General features: G+C 56.4%; 2 protein-coding genes across 3 annotated transcripts in view; both read left to right on the top strand.

Annotated features, from left to right (window-relative positions):
* LOC126956020 (uncharacterized) overlaps nt 1-22,333 on the top strand; it is a 297,028-nt gene that overhangs the window by 5,352 nt on the left and 269,343 nt on the right. The gene's annotated exons all lie outside the window — the stretch shown is intronic.
* PDLIM4 (PDZ and LIM domain 4) lies at nt 4,372-19,081 on the top strand. Of its 2 annotated transcripts, XM_050792854.1 has the most exons (7): nt 4,372-4,541; nt 9,315-9,466; nt 13,258-13,339; nt 17,685-17,863; nt 18,072-18,235; nt 18,548-18,665; nt 18,774-19,081. In XM_050792854.1, the coding sequence occupies exons 1-7, from the start codon at nt 4,449-4,451 to the stop codon at nt 18,976-18,978; spliced, it is 993 nt and encodes a 330-aa protein (XP_050648811.1). In that variant the 5' UTR covers nt 4,372-4,448; the 3' UTR covers nt 18,979-19,081. The 2 variants fall into 2 exon arrangements, with proteins under 2 accessions (XP_050648811.1, XP_050648812.1); XM_050792855.1 differs by lacking the exon at nt 18,548-18,665 and having other exon boundaries at nt 18,774-18,844.

The raw sequence follows: 22,333 nt of genomic DNA, 5'->3' as shown, positions 1-22,333 counted from the left end.
CCCCTGCCACCGTGCGAGATGCCACTCCTCCCAATACCCTTCTACACCCAGGCCTCAGGGCCGGTGCCTCTCTGGGCCCAGCTAGGTAAACCTGTCCCCGCCCTGCTGCCTGGCAGCCCCTTTGTTGGGTCCCAGAGCAGACTGGTTTTCTCTGTGAAAACAGAGACAGAGCAGGTCTGACAGGGGTGCTCATGGGGACTGCAGGTCCGGCTGAGACACATCTGTCCCTGGGGCAAGGCACATGGCACAAAGGCACCAACACAGGGTCTAAAACTCCAGACCTACCACTTGAAACTGTGTGAGCGCGTGGTGGTCACACACCTCCCCCAGGATCAGTTTGCTGAAGAGAGCTGGTTCTGCTCTTGTATCCGCCCTGGAATCTGGCTCAGAGCCAGTAACTGGGTCCCAGCTGGCAGAGTCAGCTTTGTCCCTGTTTGGATCCTTGAGGACTGACGCCCTCTGGAGCCTCCAGCATCTCAGCCCCTAGAGAGGTGTGGCAGCTTGGAGAATCCCCACCACACCCCCAGGTTAGTTGACCACATCTGGGCTGGACATATAGCAGGCACTCAATAAGTGTTTGTTAAAGGATTGCATGGCACAGAACTAGAGCTGGGAAATGCCCTTTGCCACAGGCATGCCCTCCACTTTGTGTTCTGCTGAACCAACCACAGCTCCAAGACCAGTTTTGTTGTCTCCTGAGTCCTGTCCTTCCAGGATATGCTGGGCATCAGCTCTCAGCTCACCTCACAGGCTGAACTGTCCCAGACCTTCCTTTTGGATGTTGCCTGGTGCCCATGCCCCTGGCTGCCTCTACCCCTTGCAGAGCCCCTGACCCCTGCCTACGGTGGGCCTGCCTTAACTTCCTGTAACTTTAAGGCACAGTGCCAACTCTGCAGGAGACCCACACTGCCCCTCTATCCAGCTCTGCCCACCACAGACTGCTTCCTCTCCACCATTTGGGTTCCTGGCCTTGACCAGCAGGCTTCTAGGAGAGCGGACACCTGGGTGGAGCTGGACCAGACAGGTCACACTGAAATGGGGGCATCTAAAGTTCTCTCTGGCTGTTTGCTGAGGCCCTGGAGTGGTCAGTACTGTGGACCGGGCATTCCAGGAAGAAGGAACTCCCAAGCAAGGCTTTAGATTCCCTTGGAATCCAGGCTCTTGGCTGGGGAGAGGCGGCTGGGCCTCAAAGAGCTGAGCCGGAATGGAGCAGACTCTACCTAGAGACCTGAGGCCACTAGGCCAGGGAGGAGCAGGTCAGCAGCTGAGCTCTCTGGCTAGCCCCCACGGCCTCACAGGAAGGTATCCTCAAATATGGGCTGCCCCATTACTCCACGCCACCTCCCCACTCAGGGCTACATCAATTCTGGGCACTCTCCTGGATTGTCCTCCAGGTTGACCTCGCCCTTAGCCTGAGGTTGTTCTTGTCCAAATCCTTCCCTCTCATTCTAGGCTCAGGCCCAACAACATTCCCAAGGTTGTCTGCTCTTGCTGGAGCCTGCCAACCCTGCCTGCCCACTGAAGAAAGAGCACCATGACTTCTCCTGACCTTGGACAGACCTGGCCGCATAGAGAAGGCCTGGGCATCGTGCCCTGAGCCACTGGGTGTGGCCTTGAAGGCAGCAGAAGCAGAATTCTTCACCTTCCTAAGCCCCCTCATGCCCTCCCTGCCTCCCTCTGGGTCATGTCCAAAGGGCAAGCTAAGATAATAATTCCTGTAACTGTGGTGTTGTTAACAGCAAATGTTTTTCAATGCCTTCTGTGTGCCAAGTTCTCTGCGTGGTGCTGGAAAGACATAAATAAATAAGACGGACACAGCCCCTGCCCTTATGGATGACGCCTGGACCCAGCCCTGAGCACTCAATATATATTTATGCAGAGAAGAAGAATGCGTGAAATAAGCAGTCTGGTTATTCCCAGCAGCACAGACACCTGATGGATGTGCAGTAAATACGTGAAGGCCACCAGGGCAGGGGTGATGTGTGACCTGGCCACCACACATCCCCACCTTGAAGAGGGCTTCCAGACCCTGTGACTGCCTTATGACTTGATATTCCAGCACGATAGGGTCTCAGCAATGCAGCAATCTCCCAGGACCAAGGCCATTACAGGGGGAAAGGAAATCTGAGGGCTTCCTTAAAGAACTTTCAGGAGAGTTGGAGAAGCCATAGAATCTGCAGCTTGTCTGACCTGCTGCCTAGAACTCAGTGTACCTTACGAGTGGGTTCACAGTATGGCCCCTATGAAGGGCCACCCCCAAACTCCAGATACACAACCTGACCTGGCATCTCCCCTGTGGGAAGGCACAGTCAGAAGTAAGCCTCTGATGTTCTCTTAAGTCAGGGATGTCATCATGAACTCATGTGAGGGATGACCGGCCTGGATGCGGATCCTGCATCATTGCAATCTGTCCAGAACGCTGCATGATGAAATGGGGAAGTTTATGGACCAGATTCTAAAAAAGTCATCCAGAGTCCCCACCCCACCTCCACCTCCAACCCTGTGACAGAAGCCTTTGGAGATGGATTACACTGCCCAGAGACTCAGGGGCCAGGAAGGTCACACTCAGAAGGACCACTTCACATTCTCCCGGACAGAAGTAAACGGGTAATGAGGGAATTTCAGGATGGAGGCGAGGAGTGTGGGCAGTCTTTGGGATGCAAAATTGGGGGAAGCAAGCAAAGTATGAAGAGGAGTTTCAGGAATTCACTTTGGGATGCATTGGGCGGAAGCTTCCACAGACCCCTGAGGATCCCGTTCCCCAGCAAAGGTCTGTACGGTTTACATTCACCAGGACTCTTGGAGCCAGGCTGACAGGCCTCTGACCACAAGCCATGCTGTACACCAAACTCTCGGGACAGCCAGTGATAAGGGATGGCTGCCCCCCACTCTCTACCCCATTTAGTAGGGTTTAAGTCCTGGGAAACTTCTGGCCTACAGACATCAGAGAGACCATGCAGTGACCAGCTCTCCTGCTGGCCCTTCCACCTTTCTCCACTTGTGGTCTAAGTCTGCACGGGGCTGAGCAGAAACCTCCTCCACGACAAAGTGATGGAGAACAGCACAGTGGCTGGTGCTCTAATGGATTCAGACATGCGCCCACACACACACACCCCAAATGCACTCCCATATACACCCTGCTACCACACACCACTTGTTTCTCTCCCAGTGAAGAGATAGCAGCATCTTGCCTCCCACGGAGGCACCCACATTCTACCCTGAAGGGCCACTCCCTTCCTTGGACTGCCCTAGGTTTGTGCCTCTCAAGCAGTTCTCCTTTTTGGGGGTTGTCAGAGACCCAGCGGACTCATTTCATCCCACCACCTGTGAGGAGCCCAAGAGCAGGGTCCTTATCACAGCTTGGCTAAAAGGACACATAAGGTTAAGGATCTGGGCTAAATGAGAGGCCTCCACAGGGTCTGGAAAAGTAAATGGTGTCTCCCTGATGTAGCCAGACAGAAGGGCCCGGAGAACCGGAAGGAGGTCAGTGGGGCCATGGCATCTGCATTGGCTGTTCAAGTACATCCCCGGAGGATAATGGTTGGGAATGGAGAGAAGACCTTGGAGAGAGAAGGGCCCAAAGTGAAGAGCTGCATATATTTCTTCCCTTCACACTGCACAGCCACGACCCCAGCCGCTGCAGCTGCTCCTTTCTCAGGAGACCTGGGGAAACAAAGCTCCTGGCAAAGGAGGAGGGGAGGGGGCTGTGCAGACAGGGAGGTGGCCTTCGAGGAGCCTGCAAGCAGCAAGAGAAGACCTGAGTGTCCTGGGGAAGTAGGGACACCTTGCTTCCACATACAAGTCAGGGACCACCTCTTCCAGGAAGCCTTACTGGCCTCCACAAACTAGTCTGAGGACCTTTCTGTGCCCACTCCCATGCTTGGCGCTGCCTGCTGTCGTCTTGGGTCTGCGTCCCTGGCCCAGTGCTGCTCAGGCCCCTGGTTCAGAGGGTTCTTGGTTCAGAGGGCTTCTCACACGGGAGGATGGGCCGCGGGTTTGCCAGTCGGGCCCATGAGGAGGTATCTGAGCTGGGCGTAGCCCCATCCCCCAAGTGGGCCCTCCATCCCTCCTCCGGCTGGAGCACCTTCCCTAAAAGCGACTTCAAAGGGCCGGTGTCGACAGCCGGGTTTGGGTCCGCGGACGGCAAATCCGAGGACCGAGCAGGATCCAGGCCGTCGGGGCCGTCCGAACTCGGGGGTCTCAGAGCTGGGCGGGGGTGCCGGGTTGCAGGCAGCCGAGGCTGAGGGCGGATCCTCAGAGCCCCCCGAAGTGGGAGGGTCGGGCCGGCCGCGGGGCCAATCCGGGCGCGCAGGGAGCGGGGGCGGGGGCTGGGACGAGGGGGACCGGGGCGGGCTGGCCGGGGGCGGGGCGCGGCGTCCAGGCGGCGGCGGCGGCGGCGGCGGCTCCTCAGAGTCCGGTTCAAGCTCCGGCTGCGGCTCCGGCCCGCGATGCCCCATTCCGTGACCCTGCGCGGGCCTTCGCCCTGGGGCTTCCGCCTGGTGGGCGGCCGGGACTTCAGCGCGCCCCTCACCATCTCGCGGGTGAGTCTGGCGGCTGCGTGGCGGCAGGGCGGTCCCGGGTCTGAGACTCGGTCCTCGCGGTCCGCCCGGGACCCAGATCCCCGATGTATCCGAGGCTTGAAGGCGGAGGGTGGGCCTGGGTGCCCCGCATGCTGTAGAGGCGGCTTCCAGGCAGGGCAGGCAGCCGCAGCCGCCCTCCTCCCACGCTGGGCCTGTCTGCCAGATCCCGCGGAGAATCTCCCAAGAGTTCACGCACCGACCTCCCCGCTGGCCTCATCTGGGGGAGCCACTGTGGACCCGGGAAGGACCCGCGGAGATGGGCCAGGGGTCTAGACAGCTCTACAGAGGCCCAGAAACTTTTCACTCACCCCTGCCTGAAGATCTGGGGCAAAATGATTTAGAATCCCCCCTTCCCCTATCAGGGGTCCCTGCTGGCAGAGCTGGGTGACCCAGGGAGGTCTGGGGTCCTGGCTGAATCTGAGAAGAGAAAGGTCCATCCGCTTCCCACTTTGGGCATGAGTCAGTCTCTCATTCATGACCTCAGTCACCCTAAGGGGAAGTGACCAGGAGGAATTCTGGCTTCCAGGGGAAAGGGAGACTTGACTGTGAGGTTGTGAGACCCCTCCCCACAAGACGACACAAAGCCTAGGGTCAGGACAGCCTCAGGCCTGTTCCTCAAGTTTCCCAGGGCCCTGCCTTGCCCACGGAGAAGGAAAAGGAGCGGGCACAGCCCTGGAGCCTGGCTAGTCTGAGCATAGAGGAGTGGAGGAGGTGACTCAGGCCCTGTTCAAGGGGGTGCCTGTCTAGGGGAGACAGGATCCTGGCCCAGCCTTGATGTCCTCGTGTCTGGAGGGCCAAAAGAGAGGACTCAGACCCTGCCCTTGGGGGGCCCCAGCCTAAGGGACAGAAGAGGAGAGAACCCAGGCCCTGCCCTTGGCGGCTCTCAGTCTGGAAGAAGCAGAGGAGATGACCTGAAACCATCTGACGGCCATCCCTTGCTCCCACACAGGCTCATCTTGTCTTTGGGGGCCTGTGTCAGAGGCACAGAGAAGCACCTTCCCCCACCCTACTGCCACCTCTTGCCGTGGGGGCTGGACCAAGCCGGCTGGGCTTTCAGAGACTTCTCTCCAGTTCTTGGGAGGGGGTGGGCACCAGGTGGAGCATGGAATCATGGAGTCCCGTTTCTGGGGGCCAGGGTGACAGGCAGGCCCAGCTGTCCTAGGAGGCTTCCCACATCTGCCCTCACTGCCAGGTCCCTGGGGCTGAGTGAGGTGGGCCTTCAACACATCCCAGAGCCTTTCATCTCCCTCTTTCCTATTGGATTCCTGCTGTGTGTGTGTGTGTGTGCAAGCCTGTGTCTGCTTGTGTGTGTCATGCTGTGTGTCCGCTGAGGGGGCTGGTGGGGGCACTAAGCAGGCTGGCCAGGCACCCTGGGCGTGAGGCCGCTGACAGGCTCAGTGGCGGCGGCTGACGGCTGTAGGCGGCAGGGAGCTGAGACATCTGTTGCCCACGCGGCTGCCTGCCCGCGGAGGAAAGGCCTCCACACGTCACAGCCGTCACAGCCTCGGCTACGGCAGCAGCAGCAGCAACGGCCTTGTTTGGAGCTGATTGGGGATGCAGGCCCCAGGCAGGCGGGCAGTCTGGGAGAAGGTTTGCCAGGAAGAGCCTCCCTTGTCCCCCAGAGTCACGTGGCAGCAGCTCAGGCCCTAGGAGCCAGGATGGCTGAGGTTGGGTTTGGGTGGGATCTGGGGAGATTTACAGTGCTGGGGAGGCACAGGCCACAGCTTGCCTCGCAGGTACCTCCGGGGCAGGTCTACAGGGACTGAAGATATGTGGGAGTGTCTTCACCAAGGGGGCTCAAGATCCAGCCCCTCCCTTGCTTCCAGGACTTCCCCTACCCAGGACCCAATAGGAAGGGACAGCCTCACGCAGACAGGGAGGAGGCTGTCAGCTTGGCAGGGCTGGGGGCTTGCAATCTCAGCCGATGAAGCCTCGGGGAGTCCCAAGAACATCATCTGGGGCTCCTTCCCCACAACCTATAATGATGGCTGGCCTTGGCCAAGCATCCAGGGTGTGCCAGGCCCCACCCTAATGCGTGTTGTTAACAGCTCCCTCCAGTCCCTGGAATGAGCACCACCTTATGTCCAGCCTCCTGTGGGGGCTTTACACGCTCTGATTTTCTCAAGTAGTCCTTACAACAGCTTTTAGAAGTAAGGACTCCCTCTGGCCTTACATAGATGGAGACCCAGGCACAGAGAGGCTAATGTAATCAACCCAGAGAAGCAGAGTGGAGACAAGAGGAATCCAGGCAGTCGAGTTTGCTGTGACTGTGTAGGACAATGTGGCACCTGGTTCTGACTTGGACTCCTAGCCCACCACAACATCTAGACTGGGTGGATCAGGGGCTGGGAATGCAGCCATTACCGGTGAGGGGCTGATTCATGCCCTCACCGCCCACCTCACTTCACTGTTCTTGTCTCTGTTCCTTCTTTCTGTTTATCCTGTGCTTAGGAGCTAGAGGGATCGGCCTGAATTCCACTCTGTCCTCTGACTTCCCTGCTTAGAGCCCTCCATGGTTCCCAACCACCCAGGAGAAATGCCAGCTTCCCACCCGGGTGTACAAGACTCTGCAAGATCTGTTCCCTGCCTGTTCTCTGACTTCATCTCTTCCACTCTCCCCTCATTCATGATGCTCAGGCCATACAACCTTCCTTCTACTTTCTCTCCAGATGTGCCATTATACATGCTGGTCCTTCTGCCTGGAACACTATCTCTCCCTCGGATACCCTCTTTTCCCTTACCCCTTTTGGAAGAAAAGTACAGGTGTTAAAAGCGTAGTTTTAAATTTGGAACCGGGTGGCCTGGATTGAAATCTTGATTCAATCTTTTATCAATTAACTATCCTTCTGTACTTCTCTGGACCTCCATTTCCTGATCTAGGAAATGGGCTTGCCTTCAGGATTAATGAGATAATGCATGTCAAGGTGGCTGGGAGAGTCACAATTTCTTGGCCTCACGCCCTCTCTGACCAGAACTCCCCTAGCTCAATAGAGCTGGCAGCATCCCAGCCACCCCTGCTTTCAAGAAACTTCCTCCGCCCACAGAAGCCTGAATGCACCCCTTGTGCTGCCTGAGTCATCCTGCCGCAGTTAGCCGCCCCCTGAAGAAAGACTCCTCTCCAGTGTGGGGACTAAGGCATGGCACCCCTCCCCCAGGCTTCTCTTTCTTCCTCTGTAAAAGAGGGATGAGAACAGCCTCTGCCTCACCAGGTGGTTGAGGGCTTGCTGTGAGCTAGTTATGGGTAAAGCATAGAGCCCAGGCCCTGGCACAAGGCAGGTATCCATGAAGGGGAAGAGGCGGAGGAGGGCCTTGAGGGGAGGGTGGGATGGTGCCAAGTGGGTGTCTCCCCCAGGATGACAGGCTTGCACAGGTGCCCAGGCCCTACAAGTGAACATTCATGATTGCCTGGTTGGCTGAGAGTGTCATGCTTCAGAAGAACGTTTCCTTGAAGCAGCCTACTTCAGGGCAGGTCAGCTTGGGCAGTGCCAACACCAAGCCTCCAGCCAAGGAGCTGCCAGCACCTCAGCTTTGTCCACTCACTACTGAGACCTGGCTGAACTGAGCCTAGCTGGGCTTCCAGGAGTTCCCACCAGTAGGAGCTCCCACCCAAAAGAACGAGGTCACTGGCAGCTTTTGAACCAGCTGGGCACTGGCTGGAGAGGCTGGGTAAGAAATCTATTTCTAAAGGCTATGTTGGGGCCAAGGCAGGGTGAGGGGTGCTCCACTGCCTGGATTCCCCTGGGTTGCTTAGTTAGGTATCTCTGCGAGTCTAACTCCACTCCCCATCCTAGCCTTCTTCTGTTGACCAGCATTGTAAGAGCTTCCAAGTGTGAACACTGCTTGACCCTGAGAGGTCAGTAGTGGCACTGAGGTAGCCTGAGTTCCTGTCCTGCAGGGGAAATAGAGCTAGAATTCTGACCCCCAAGTGCAGGCTGGCAGCTGGAACTGGATGGCCCTGGACTTGCCCAGGGAGGTGATGTTCAGACCTTCCCATTTTAATTACAATGAAGTATTAACATGAACAATGTAGGGGGAAAGGTGGTTATGGGAGCACACAGGGTAGTGAGATCCCAGAGACGCTCCCAGAGGAAGTGGCGTCTATGGTGAGATCTGAAGGATGAGGATGTGGGAGTCAAAGGAATGTTCCAGGTAGAGGGAAACAGCTTTTGCAGAAGTGTGGAGGTGAGTGACATATGGTGCCTCTGAACACCCCATAGACATTCACATGGTCTGGACAGAGTGTGGGTGTGGAGGTGGGGATGAGAGTTGAGATCAAGCAAGTAGGAAGGCAAGATCACTAAGGGTTTGAATGTTAGGCCAAGGGGTTGGTCTGCCTGGCTGGGGCCTTGTCTGTGTAGGGTATCTGTGACACGTCCATGCTCTGTATGTATCTGTGAGCACATATGTCTCCATGTGTCTCTGTGGCCCCTGCATGTCCTTGGGCACACATGCAGGCTGCAAGAACAACATCCACTTGTCCCAGCCCAGAGGAAGCCCTTCTCGTATATCCTTATGCCCTGCCAAGCCTCCAGGTGCTGGAGTTGGAGGTGTTTCCAGCAAGGCTTCAGCCAGGCTACATGGGGACCTCAACCAGCCTCTCGGCTTGCCCATCCACAGGCCATGCTGGTAGCAGGCCACACTGGCTAGGTTCTGAGGTTGGAGGAGGCCTAGAGTAGAGCTTGCAGCAAGGTCACATCATGACTGTGCCCAGTCATCTGGCTTGTCTGCCCGCAGGTCCATGCTGGCAGCAAGGCTGCATTGGCTGCCCTGTGTCCAGGAGACCTGATCCAGGCCATCAATGGTGAGAGCACAGAGCTCATGACACACCTGGAGGCACAGAACCGCATCAAGGGCTGCCACGATCACCTCACGCTGTCTGTGAGCAGGTATGCACAGGTGGGCTGGGCTGGGAGGATGGCGGGACGAGGTGGGCAGTTATGGGCAGCCAGAATCTTGGGTGAGCACAGCTTCACACAGCTCAGCTCCTGGGCACCCCATCCAGGAAGAGTCCCAAGGAGTAGTACTTTCATGGGGTCCTGGCAGACACTGTTTAGAGCTGTAGCTTAAGAAGGGAAGAAATCCCCTTTTAACTTAGACTAGAAGTGTGTTGGGGCACTTACAGCAAGTGTTGCAGGCAACTGAAATAGGACCTTGAATAGTCTCTGGGACATTTGTTTCAGTCCTTTCCCCTCCCCTGAGTGACCAGTGTGATGACCGTTTCAAAATAGTTTCTTGTGCAACACCTCATTTAACCCTCATTTACCAACTTAAAAAAGGTAAAACTTAGTGTAGTCCCCACTTCACAGATGAGACAAGTGAGGCTCAGAAAGGTTAGAAGGTGCTTAAAGTCACATAGAGAGGGAGTGGGGTAGCAAAATTTGACCTCAGGGCTCTCTCCTAAGACTACAGACCCTTTACTTGGCTGCTGACCACTCCTACCAGCCCCACAGCTGCCCTGCCACAGCTGTCCCCACGGTGGCCCACACTCTGCCCTGGTTAAATACGGATTTGGGAAAAGTTCGTGCTATGGACTGTGTAATGCTGTGCAGCCGATCAAGAAGGGAGGACAGGGGGTTGCCAAGCCCCATCTGTGCCCCATAAATGGTCCTGGGATGGAAGGTCCACTGGGGGTGGGGGTAGAGGGACCCAGCCTTGCTCAGGTCCTGGGTCTTTACTCTGAAAAGCAGTTGGACTAAGCCTGGCTGAGTGGGGTCTCCCCACTCCCCTGCCCACCTCGATCCACAGAAGTCAGGCATAACTTATCAGCTCTGCCATGTTCACTGCTGACGGGGACTTCCATGACCACCTGTGGAAGTGTGTGGGCAAAGCCTCCCCAAACCACAACACAGCTAACCATGCCTCTGAGCTGGCAGGGTGGGAGGTGAGCCATTGGCTTGGAGCCATTAAACATAGTGGAAAGGCCTGTGAGGTCGCCCCTGTTTGTGCTTGGCCCATGGCCAGATCGGGGTTGGGGTCAGGGCCCCTGGCTGTGCCCGTGGCACTGAGTGGGCCCAGCTGCAAGTCCAGGACCTTGTATGCTCTACCTGGCACATGGTGAGGATGCTCCATCTTTGGAGTTCAGCAAAGCTGGTCCTCATCCAGCCTCTGGAGCCTTAGGTGCCCAGATGACCTCTATGAGCCCGGGTTTCCTTTCTCATAAATGGATCACATTCATCACCCTCCTCCAGACTGAGATACAGGCTGGATGGGGGAAATGTCAGCACTGCTCTGCCCATGAGTGGCCTCTGAAGCCTCCCCGGTTTGGCTGGGATCCTGGCCTCTGACTCACCTCCAGCCTTGTCTCTGTGTGACTGAACAAGGGCAGCCCTAGTGGTAGTGGAGTAGTGGGGAGGAGTGCCTCAGAGGGGGCCTGAGTCAGGAGCTTCCCAGAGTGTATGATGTCAGGGGAGGGTGGTGGGGTGGAGGTCCCCCTCCTTCTTTCCTTCCTTCCTTCCCCGGTCCTTTGTTCCAAACCAGGCATGGATGGAGCCAGAGGTCCACTGACCTGTTCCACTCTGGGCATTTCAGCCCCAAAATGTCACTGGCCATGGAGCAGATGAGAGCACATTCTCTACTATTACAGAGCTGGGTTGAGAATTAGGCTGTGCTGACACATAAAGTTACCCATAAAAGAGAGAGAGGCAGAGAGAACTCTGCTGTGCTCCAGCAAGTGATTTAATGTCTCGAGCCCATAACTTCCTCAGCCAAAAATAGGGACCATCTTGTGATCTGGACACTGAGTGATGATGATGTACCAGGCCTGCTCAGTCAGAGTGAAAACCTGAGTCCTGCCCTGCGGCCCCCATCTCCAACCCTCACGCATGCAAACTGTGGGGAATCAAGACATGAGGGCCACCTTGACCCTCTGAGCCAGCATTTCTTCTACTGGACACTTTCCCACCTGCAAGCTTTCTGACTCTGCTCCCTATCTTGCCTGCTATGCCAGGACCTATGCCTGGGCCCAAAAGACACTCCCCCGCCCCCACGACACACACCCACACAGCAAGGGCTCTGCACAGAATCAGCCTGTTGAGTTGGCTGGAGTGAGCTACTCTGTGCTGTCACTCCCACGGTGACCAGCTTCCCTACCTGCCCTCTTGTGTACAGCGAGCTCTAATCCCCCCACAGACTTCCCCATAGAATGAAAAGTGTATCAAAGGCCCAGCTTCCCCAATGGGCTTGTTTTGTTTTGAGCCCAAAGCCAGGTATCCAACAATCCAAGCAAAATCACACTTCCTGGGCATGTTCTATAGGTCCAGGACCTTCCTGACATCAACTTCAACACTGAGGCCACTGATGGAGTCCCTGTTGTCCATCACATGTGGCCCAAGGTACCTTTGCACAGCCTACTCTTTGCCTGTCATTTTGTTTAAAGAGCCCAGACTGTGATGGGGGTTGACGCATGATTAAGCCTTTCATTCTGATCTGATGCATTGGGCCACATTAATGGCTCTGGGTACTTTGTGCCCTTTGACCCTTAGATGTCAGGCTTTTACTGCTCTTCTGGGCAGAGCTTCAGGGAAGTTTAAGGCCAAATAGCCACACAAGATGTCCCAGCTTTATCCAAGAGAAGCTCTGAGTAGGCAGAGGCCACAGTTAAAGCTGTGAGTTAGGGTAGCCACTTGGGAGCCTGCTCGAGGGGGCTAGAGACAGGGACTATGGGGCTGGTGTTGCCCTGGAGTAGCAGAGCTCTAATACGGAAGGCCTGGAGTAGAGAGGTAGCCTCCAAGGGACTAAGGAATGGGCAGAGGCAAGGAAGTGCAGAGTGAGTATGGACCATAGGTGTAGACAGATTATTAAAACCCTCAACTGAAGGGGCAGAAGTGGCAGGGGTAAGCTACTATGTCAGTAGTGAGACCTCGAGAAGCCTCAGGAGGCTTCGTTGGGTGAGTTGGAGGACATTATTCCCCTTTGGTCTAACCAGCCTCACTTCACACCCACCCACCAGTCCAGGGTCCATGCCCCTTCCTGGCCTGCCTTCTCACAGGGCTACTGAGTGATAGGGCTGGGCCCTAGGCATGTAGCCTCTCGGCCTGCCTGCCCTGCCTATGGCAGGTTTACGATGTTTTTCTCCCTCCTGAGTGGTGTTTGGCCTTTGGTTTCTATGGCGAAGCAGGAATTTCCTAATGGCCTGTTTCCCATCTGGGCTGGGCAGACTCAGTGATGACTCTGCCGGCAGCAGCAGCAGGAGGAAAGACACACCCTCGGAGCCTCCATTCCACCTACCCCAGAGCTGATGGACGCCTGACCCCACACCCCCCCAGAGGCATCTACGGATGCCCAGAGGATGAGTGGATAGGCTTCTAGCTGGTCAATGTGTGAGGCCTGACTTGCAGTGCTGTAAGCTGGGCCTCTTTGAACTGAGCTTCTGTAGGCCACGAAGAGGGTGGAAGATTAGGGAAGCCACAGGGCTTGTCCTGCAACCTCTTCAGGAACAGACCAGAGAGGGACTGGGCAGCTGATGGGGGCAGAAGCATATAGCCCTGCCCCAGGAGGATGGCAGCTAGAGTTGTGGCTCATTGCCACAACAGTCACCATTGTGGTACAGGGGAAAGCACTGGAGTGGTGTCCTTCTACCTGCAGGGCACAGCCCAGAGCCCAGCCCCTCTTGATCCTGGCTCCCAGGCATGGTGGCCTTGGTAGGAGACATATCTGACCATCACAATTTCTGCCACAGGCCTGAAGGCAGGAGCTGGCCCAGTGCCCCTGATGACAGCAAGGCTCAAGCACACAGGACCCACATCGACCCTGAGATCCAGGTATGTACAGACACTGCCTGGCCTGGCCTGGCTCAGAGTGAGCCCAAGGCAGAGGGGCCAGCAGGCAGGTTCACCTGCACTGAGTGTCCTCACTGGGGCTCTCAGATACCCAAGACAAAGACTGAAGCAGAAATTTTCTCTGGACCATGCCCATACCCCATCCCATGTTCCTCAGATGATGAGCACCTGCGTGGCTCTGTCTCTGCTCCAGACAATCCTGGATTCTGGACCTAGGTGCCTATGACGTCCAGGAGCTGGGCTAGGCCTTGGTTTGCGGCTACCACACAGCCAGCTGGAGTTCACTGTGGTGCCCAGTAATGCCAGACCATTAAGAAGTCACTGTGCTTATAGCAGGGGAGGTTGGTGGCAGTCTCAGGCTGTGGAGTGACCTCAGGCTATGGGACACTCCTCTGGGTGCCCTATCCAAGCCTGAAGTTCTCTCCTGGTCATCCTGTGGTGCTTCTAGCAGAACTCAGGCTGCAGGCCTGTTTGCCCAGTCACCTTTCTGTATGTGATAAGAGTCATATCTCTGGTCCTGTCCTCAAGAATAGTGAGGGGATCAGGCTGTTCTAGGGCCTTGTTTTGCCATGGCATGAGGAGTAGCCAAGTGGGGATGGCTGAGGTATCCAGAGCCATCACTGGGCCACAGAGTTTGGGCAAGGAGACTGGGATGGTCTGTGATGGAGCCAGAACCATGGGACCCAGCATGTGGGACCATTGCCTCCTGAGCCTGCCTTTGTCCACCCTCTCAACATGGAAGAAAAGGGGCCAAGGCAAGGAGAGGCTTCACTGAACCAGAGGGAAGGATGTGCCTCAGCTTCTCCCTCACCATCTACCCCAATCCCATCTTGCTCTATTCCCTACCCTGCCTGGCTGGCATCTCTGAAGCCAGATGCTTACCACCTTCCAGACAGTGCCCATTCTGGCAGGGGAAAGGGACTTAGAAGTTCTGGGCTAGGGGAAGCCAGGGACCAAAGGAGCCCAGAGTAGTCACATGACTCAGACAAGGAGTCAAAGAGGGCTTCCTGGAGGAAGGGGTATTGAAGCCAAGACCTGAAGGCCTAGGAATGGTAAGGCAGGCAAAGGGGTATAGGGAGAGGAAGTGTGGCCCAGAGGTGAGGTGTTGCACCACAGGTTCAGAGAAAAGAAAGGTCCAGGGGAAGGAGGGCAAGGTGGGAGGAGTGAGAGGACAGAGGTGAGAGATAAAGTGGTGGGGCAGGACCACAGAAAGGTTCTTGGGCTTCTCTATCCTGGACCTCAGCTGTTCTTACAGGGATCCACGGCCACATCTGTGTCTCAGAAGCTTGCTCTGGTGGCCCTATGGACCCCAGGCCTTAGGGGCAGGGGTACATGTTGGCATAGACAAATGAGCCAGGCTTGCCATGGGCCAGGCAGAGGGGAGCAGCATAGTGCAGGCCCCAAGCTCATGCATGAGGCCCAGCCTCCCTCAGAGGCAGCAGTGCCAGGATGGATATGACGGGGTGGGGAGGGGGTTCAGTCTTCCAGGAGAGGCTCAGGGCCGGTAGGCCTGGGAGGCTGGCGACTGTAGAGCAGCCCCCCCTGCCCCCACACTTATTCTCATTGACTCCCTTGAAGACCAGGCTGCCAGTGGCTCACACTGGAGAAGGAGGGAGTTTCCATAAGCACCAGGGCAGCCCCTCAGCTGCTGCCCCACTTTTGTACTTAAAAGGTCATGGACTCCATGGGTGGTGACAAAAACACTCCCACCCTGCCCCTGCAGGGCTGAGTCCTTGCTAACACAGACACAGGGCCCATTGTCCCCATGCTGCTCCCACCCTCTGCCTGAGTGGGGGTGTTGGGGAGGGGGTGGAGCTAGCTGGAGCCATTGAGGAGGAGAAGGAAACCACAGTTGGCCCTAGGACCAGCACAAGGTGCCCTGGCACACATCCCCGAGTGGGATGGGACGGGGCCAGCTGGAACTTCAGGCCCACCTTCCCTCTGGGGCCACAGGAGAACCTCCTTCTCTCAGGCCTCTTGCGGGAACACAGGAGGTACTTGGCCTAGCCCCGGGTGGAGGAAGGATGGTAATAAGTCAGGGTTTTCTGGAGGGAATGGCAATTATGCTGAGAACCAGGTGATAGGGAGAAGCAAGGCAGGTGGAGCAGGCAGTCCTTGCACACTCAGCCTGTCCTCCCCAGACCAGCAGAGAGCTAGAACTGAGCCTCTAGGAGGTGGCACCTGCTCATCTGGACTCAGCGCCTGCCTCCAAGTTGAGTGTCCCAAAGCAGGTAGTTACCCCCATCCTGCTGAAAAATCCACTGAGGCTTCAACAACCAAGTGGGCAGCAGGCTGGTTCTCAGAGCAGAGGAGCATATGGTACGAGGTGCACCACCCACAGAGGGGGAAAATCCAGGACTGGGGGCCCAGGAATTCCCCTGACAGCCATTCATCCAATGAGTATGTGCTTTGTGCCAGGCACTGTGCAATTGTCTTATTTCATCGCCACAAGGAACCTGATGTGGAAAGCATCACATTCCCCAGCTCATAGATAAAGAAACAGGTTCAGAGAGGTGAAGTGACTTGCCCAGTTAGGGGATAACCCTGGGACTCAAAATAAAACTGAGGTAGCCATGTGTGTCCTAACCACAGAGTTCAGGCCTAGAGAGGCAACTGCATGGGTGGCCGTGGGAGGGACAATGGCTCTGTTGCCCTGCAGTGGACCCCTCCACCCTGCTGGGTAGGGGTGAGTGAGGGCCTCCTTCCTCCCAGTCCCAGTCCCTCCAACTCCTCCCTCCCACCAAAACCTCCGCCCAGAGGCCCAGCCCCACCCCCACTGGCCACAGCCCATCTGGTCCCCATTAGAGGCCAGCCCTGCCTGCGTGCCTGCCCGACAGACACATGTGTGAGAGCGCTCAGGTTTCTCAGGGGTTTTTGTTGGGCCTGATGTGAATAAGGGTTTTCCTGTTGCTGCTGCATTGATGGGGGCCACCTGGGCAGTAAGACCCTCCTGTTTGTCTGTTGGGGTGGGGGAAATGGAGGAGGGCCCACCCAACTGCTGGTCTGCCTGTTCCCCAGGTTCCCATCATGCAAAAAGTAGGGGACAGTCAGGGCAGAACCCCGCAGGCTCAACTATGCGTCAGAGCTGCCTAAGTCCAAACCAGGGCTCTTCCCACTACGATAGGCATGTTTTCCTGTCCACACTGCGCTCTGTGTCCACACTGTAGAGCAGAGGAGGTTTACATGTCACTCCCAGGCTGAGGCTAAGACCTACCCATGGCCTGGACTCAGAAGTCATCCTAAAATCATGCTGCTCTGGCTGCTAGCCCAGTCTCAGCCATGGAGGCCACCATGGCCATTCCCAGGGTGACCAGTGCTGACTCCAAGTCTCTGTAACCATGTGCATGTGGTTAGTTTTATGTAGGAAGATTGGCAGGTGCATATGTGTTGTCCTTATGCATGTGTGTGTCTTTAAAACATACTTGCGAGAGTCTGCATGCCCCTGTTTACATTGCTGTGGGTGTGCTTGTGTGCACTTGCAAGCTGGGAACAGCACAGCTGTGGACTCTGCAGGGACAAAGATCCCCAGTCCCCACTCAGACCCACACACACAGAGATACTGCCCTCTCCTCATGGCTGAGGGGGCAGGTTCAGGACACCCCCCAAAATGTTTCAGCCATGGGCACCAGGCTGGCTGTGGGGTAGTGGGGCAGAGAGCCTTGAACCCTAGCCTGGTCTCTGCCCTTCATCTGCTGTGCCTGCAGAAGGCTACTCATTGTGGCCTGGAAAGCAGGAAATAGGGGACAGGTGTAGGCCCAGAAAGGGCTGACCTGACAATGGCACTCTTGAGCCTCAGCCTGCCCAAAGGGCCTTGGACACATGACAGTCAAGGACCCTTCCTGGCTGTAGGACAAGAGTTACCTTTTTTAGTTCCCAGCCGTGGGCCCACCCAGTACCCGCCACAGTTCAGGCAGGTGAGAAGGCTTGGCACCAGGGCCACTTCTGCCAGGAGGCCATATACCCTGCTGTAGCCACACTGACCTTAGGCTTCTTGGGATAGGCCTGCCCCAGTACTGTCCCTTCATGAGTGGTGGTGGGCAGAACCACTGCAGGGCTCACAAGCTCAGGCTGAGTCTCAGCTGCTCAGGTTTTTGTGTCTGACTTTCCAAGGACATTTCTCATTTCTGCAGGGGCAGAACCAGTCCCCAGGCCCAGTCCTACCCTAGAAATCCCTTCTCTGACTGAGCACCACGGGCCAGAGGTGCCAGAGCAGAGGTAGCCAGCTGGCATCCACCACCTGGCACAGCACAGCAAGGTGGAGGTGGGGTGAACAAGGAATGGCCAGAGGCCAGAGGGTCTCCCAGTGCCTTAGGCCTCTCTCTCATAGGACGGCAGTCCAATAACCAGCAGGCGGCCCTCAGGCACCGGGACTGGGCCAGAAGATGGCAGACCAAGCCTGGGATCTCCATATGGACAACCCCCTCGCTTTCCAGTCCCTCACAATGGCAGCAGCGAGGCCACCCTGCCAGCCCAGATGAGCACCCTGCATGTGTCTCCACCCCCCAGGTAGCGCAGAGATGCCTTCGGTGCCATGCCCAGAGCCCATCTTAACCCTTGATCCCTCAAATCTCACCCAGTCCCATCCTGACCCCTGACACTTGATCCTTGGGTCTCAGCTGGTTGCATTCTGACTCATAAGCCTCACCAGACCCGAGTCCACAGAGTGAAGGCTGGAACTGCATCCCTTCTTCCTCTACTTCTTTCTCCCTCCCAGCGCTGACCCAGCCAGAGGCCTACCGCGAAGCCGGGACTGCAGAGTCGACCTGGGCTCCGAGGTGTACAGGATGCTGCGGGAGCCGGCCGAGTCCGTGGCTGCGGAGCCCAAGCAGTCAGGCTCCTTCCGCTACTTGCAGGGCATGCTAGAGGCCGGCGAGGGTGGTAAGACGCCTGCCACCTGTCCCCACTTGCCTTCCCACTCCCTGCAGTGCCCAGGTTGCCCCCTAGCGACCCCACATCCCTCCTCCCAGTCACCTGCCCTCCTCGGTCTCTGCGGCCCGGTCCCACACCCTTGCTACGCCCTCGTTTCGTGATTCCCACTCCACCCCCTGTAGCTGCCCCTCACCCCACGCCCGCCAAACGCATTCCCCAGTCTCGGTGCCGATGGCCCATCCGGCGCCCAACCAAACACCCCGCAGAAATGGAGTTCTGACCTCCTTACCCCGTTCATACCACCTACGCTCCGGGTTTCAGGGGAGCGGCCCGGGCCTAGCGGACCCCGGAACCTCAAGCCCACGGCCAGCAAGCTGGGCTCTCCGTTGAGCGGCCTGCAGGGGCTGCCCGAGTGCACGCGCTGCGGCCACGGCATCGTGTGAGTACCCGCCCCCGCTGCCCTTCCCGGACCCCAGCCCTCCAGGGCCCTGGATGCGGGCGCAGTCGCGAACCCGTCAGTCACTCGACGCTGTCTTCCCCGCATCAGGGGCACCATCGTCAAGGCGCGGGACAAGCTCTACCATCCCGAGTGCTTCATGTGCAGCGACTGCGGCCTGAACCTCAAGCAGCGTGGTTACTTCTTTCTGGATGAGCGACTTTACTGTGAGAGCCACGCCAAGGCACGTGTGAAGCCGCCCGAGGGCTACGACGTGGTGGCGGTGTACCCCAACGCCAAGGTGGAACTCGTCTGAGCTGGGCCCCTGCTCCCGCCCCTGCTTCTTAAGGTCCCTACTCGGCCGGTGTAAATATGTTTCGCCCTGTCCCTCTAATAAAGTTCCTCTGCTCCACCTTGAACCTGTCACCTGGCCTGCCACCCTGCTGCGTAGGCCATGCATGGCTCCCGAGTGCAGTAGCATATGCTCAGATGCCAGGAATGTCCTAGGCTCTGGGTGCAGTGGCGAGCAGGGTGGGTACTATGCTGCCCTGAAGGGGGCCACAGCCTGGGTGGAAGGCAGACCTGAATCACAACGGGGCAGCTCTAGTAATACGAAGGTGAGGTCTAGGATGCTGCGTGCGGCGCGACGACAGGAGGTATGACCTGGGTGGGGTCAGGGAAGGTGTTAGCTGAGAACTAAGAGATGAGGGAGGCACGAACTCTACACGGGTGAAGGGGGGAACTGTGTGTGCAAAGGTGAGCGGGGGGTGAGAAAGGCCCCTGTGGCCATCATCGACACTAGCGGGGTGGGGGTGGGGGTGCTGGCAGCCTCTGGAGCGATCGCTCCCCTGGAGAGCGTGATTGAGCGTGGAGATCACCTGGGCCGCCGCGGGCGGTTTGCACTTCCTGGCATTCTCTCTTCCAGGTTTCTTTCACCCAGGAGCACTTTATTCTACCCGGAGACCCCCTTTTCTTCCCCTTCCTCTCTCTCCCACCAGGGGGCGCGCTTAAATTTCCAGACGGAGACCAGAAGGAAGGTTCAGAAAGAAAAGAAGACTTGCCCAGGGCAGCTTTGCCCTCCAAGAGGCTCCCTCCTGTCTCTAAGTCAATTCCACCCCTCCTTGGAGTCCCGGCTTCCACCCTTTCTCGGAGTCCTGGCGTTTACCGCGTGGTGGGTTTGCCTGGGGCCTTTCATGTCCCGGCTGCACACATCGTCTGAATTGTGGCTTGTTCACTCCCAAGGATGAGTCCTAGACTCCGGGTCGCGTGGATCTACCCTCTAGTTTACTTGCTCGGGACAAGAAACTGACTCGTTTTATTTAGTGCCTGTTTAGTGAGCCCAGAGTAACGTACATTTGTGCTGTTTTCAATTTTGTGCTATTGCAAACCACAAAAAAACTTAACCAATTCACATTCATCATCAGCAGGAGACGTTTCCTTGTGCTCCTGCCAACTCAGGATATTACGTTTCTTTTTTCATTTTTGCCAGTCTGTTAAGTAAAATATCATATGCAGTTGTTTTAATTTGCATTTCTCTGATTACCAGTGATGAGCATTCAGTCTTTGAGCATTTATGGTGTGTTTGCTGGGTGCCTAGCACTAAGGGAACAGAATGGTCCTCACTCTCAAAAGAGCAGTTCTTGTGTAAGTTACCCCAAACCCTTCACAATTTTTTTCCGAGGCTTATTTAACTTCTTCTTAATGATTGGTAGGAACTTTTCCTAATTTTGTACGAATCTTTGTTACTGGATTCTGGTCATCTAATTCCCTGTTCCTGTGTAATTACTACTGAGTTTAATAGCCAATCTGTCCTCCTTGTTGGTCATTTACAAACATGTCAAAGCTATACTTGTACATTTCCAGTTGCCAGAATTGGAGACTGCATGCTTCAGGTTCTGGAAAAGCAAACCTCTTTGAACTGTGACCAGGTTGCCCTGAATCTAGAGACTCACTTGGGAAGAACTGGCATTAGTCTTTTCCTCCAGAGAGGACTGTGATCTGCACTTACTGTGCATTTATTCAGATATCGTGTCTGTGTTCGCTTAAGTTTTTATTTTCCTTTCTTCTCATAGATCTTCTGTTCATGGTTAAATTTGTGCTAGAGATCCCTTCTAAAGGCTCCTTTTGCCTCCTCCGTTCGCTGAAGGAGCACAGTTCAGGGCAATGAGCAGGTGCTGATAGAGCAGTGAGGCAAGGTGGGGTCCTGGTCCTGCAGGTGACCCCAGACCATGTCCGGTCCTTGTCTCTTTTTGCTTCCGAAGGGGTCAGAATGTGTGCGGCAAGGCCCTGAGGGCGCCCCACCATGGCGCTGCATAGGCGTGCGCACACACACAGTACACACATGCTCCCTGCAGCCATACCCAAATAGGGTGGGGCAGTGGAGGAGTCTGCCCTTGCCTCCCCACCCTGCCTCGGCAGACTTGATCCCAGCCCCACCCGGTCATAAGTGGGAGAGGAGAGGATGACTGGCACCCTGGAAAGTAGGGAAGCATTATTAGGCACAGGAGAGAGTGGAAAAATACCGGGAGCCATGGGCCCCGGCCCCCACCTCTCATTCCCACTCACCCGCAGAAACTCGACTCTCCCACTGGCTACCACAGATCCACTAGCCGCTGGTACTCACCTTAATCCCAGGACACGCAATAACCCCTTCCCCATGCAGAAACTACCCACTCAGAGGCTCCCTGCCACCGTAGGCTACCCGGAGATCAACAGCTCCACCCCTGAAGGGTTGCAGCAACTACAGCAGCTCCTGCCTGGGCATCCTGGTTGGGGGTGGCTTGGAGGGCAGCTAAGGGGAGTGACATTCAAAGCTGACAGCCTCATTTGTCCTTTCCCCAGCTTCAAGGCCCAGCCTCTACCCAGTCCCCCAGCCCACCTCTTCTGCCCAGGGCCCCTAAGTGTAGTAGACCGTGGAAAGTTTGGGACAGGGTCCTCATGGGACAAGGTATGTATGGCCCAGGGTCCCAGTACTGAGACACGGGACATCAGAGTCTCTCTCCAAGAGGGGGAACCAGATCCAGGATCCCAATTCAGAGTGCTCCAGGCTCCAGCCTACCTGGCTAGAACCAACTTTCATTGCTGTCCCCAAACCTGCTACATCCCTCCAACCCCAGGGCCCAGTTCTTTACCTCAGGGGCTTTCAAACCAGAGACACGGATATCATCCTCTACACCCTCACACCAGCCATCACATCCTACCCAGCACTGTGTCTAGGATTTTGCCTCCCAAGCATTTTTAGACCTATTTCAGGGCAGCTGAAGGAATCTCTCACTCTCTTGCTTCAACTCTTCCAGGGCCCTCAGGATGGAGTCCCTGGTCCTCCTCCTAAAATTTAAAACCTCCCTGACCTCAGGGCCCTCAGGATGGAGTTCCTGGTCCTCTGTCTAGCATTTTGAAGCCTCTCTGACCTCAGGGCCCTCAGGATGGAGTTCCTGGTCCTCTGTCTAGCATTTTGAAGCCTCTCTGACCTCAGGGCCCTCAGGATGGAGTCCCTGGTCCTCCGCCTAGCATTTAAAGCCTCTCTGACCTCAGGCTGCTGACTGCTTTGTCTCATCTCCTCTGCTACAGCAGACAGTCCAGTCCAGCATCTTCTGAGCTAGTCCACCTTTTCATAGCCCTCAGACCTGCTCTCAAGCTCAAAATGCCTTTCTTGTTTTGTCATGGCTCAG

This window comes from Macaca thibetana, chromosome 6 (assembly GCF_024542745.1).
Source record: "Macaca thibetana thibetana isolate TM-01 chromosome 6, ASM2454274v1, whole genome shotgun sequence".
NCBI classification, from domain to species: Eukaryota; Metazoa; Chordata; class Mammalia; order Primates; family Cercopithecidae; genus Macaca; species Macaca thibetana.
The sequence above is the reverse complement of the archived record's forward strand: the minus strand, read 5'-3'. Positions and strand labels throughout refer to the sequence as shown.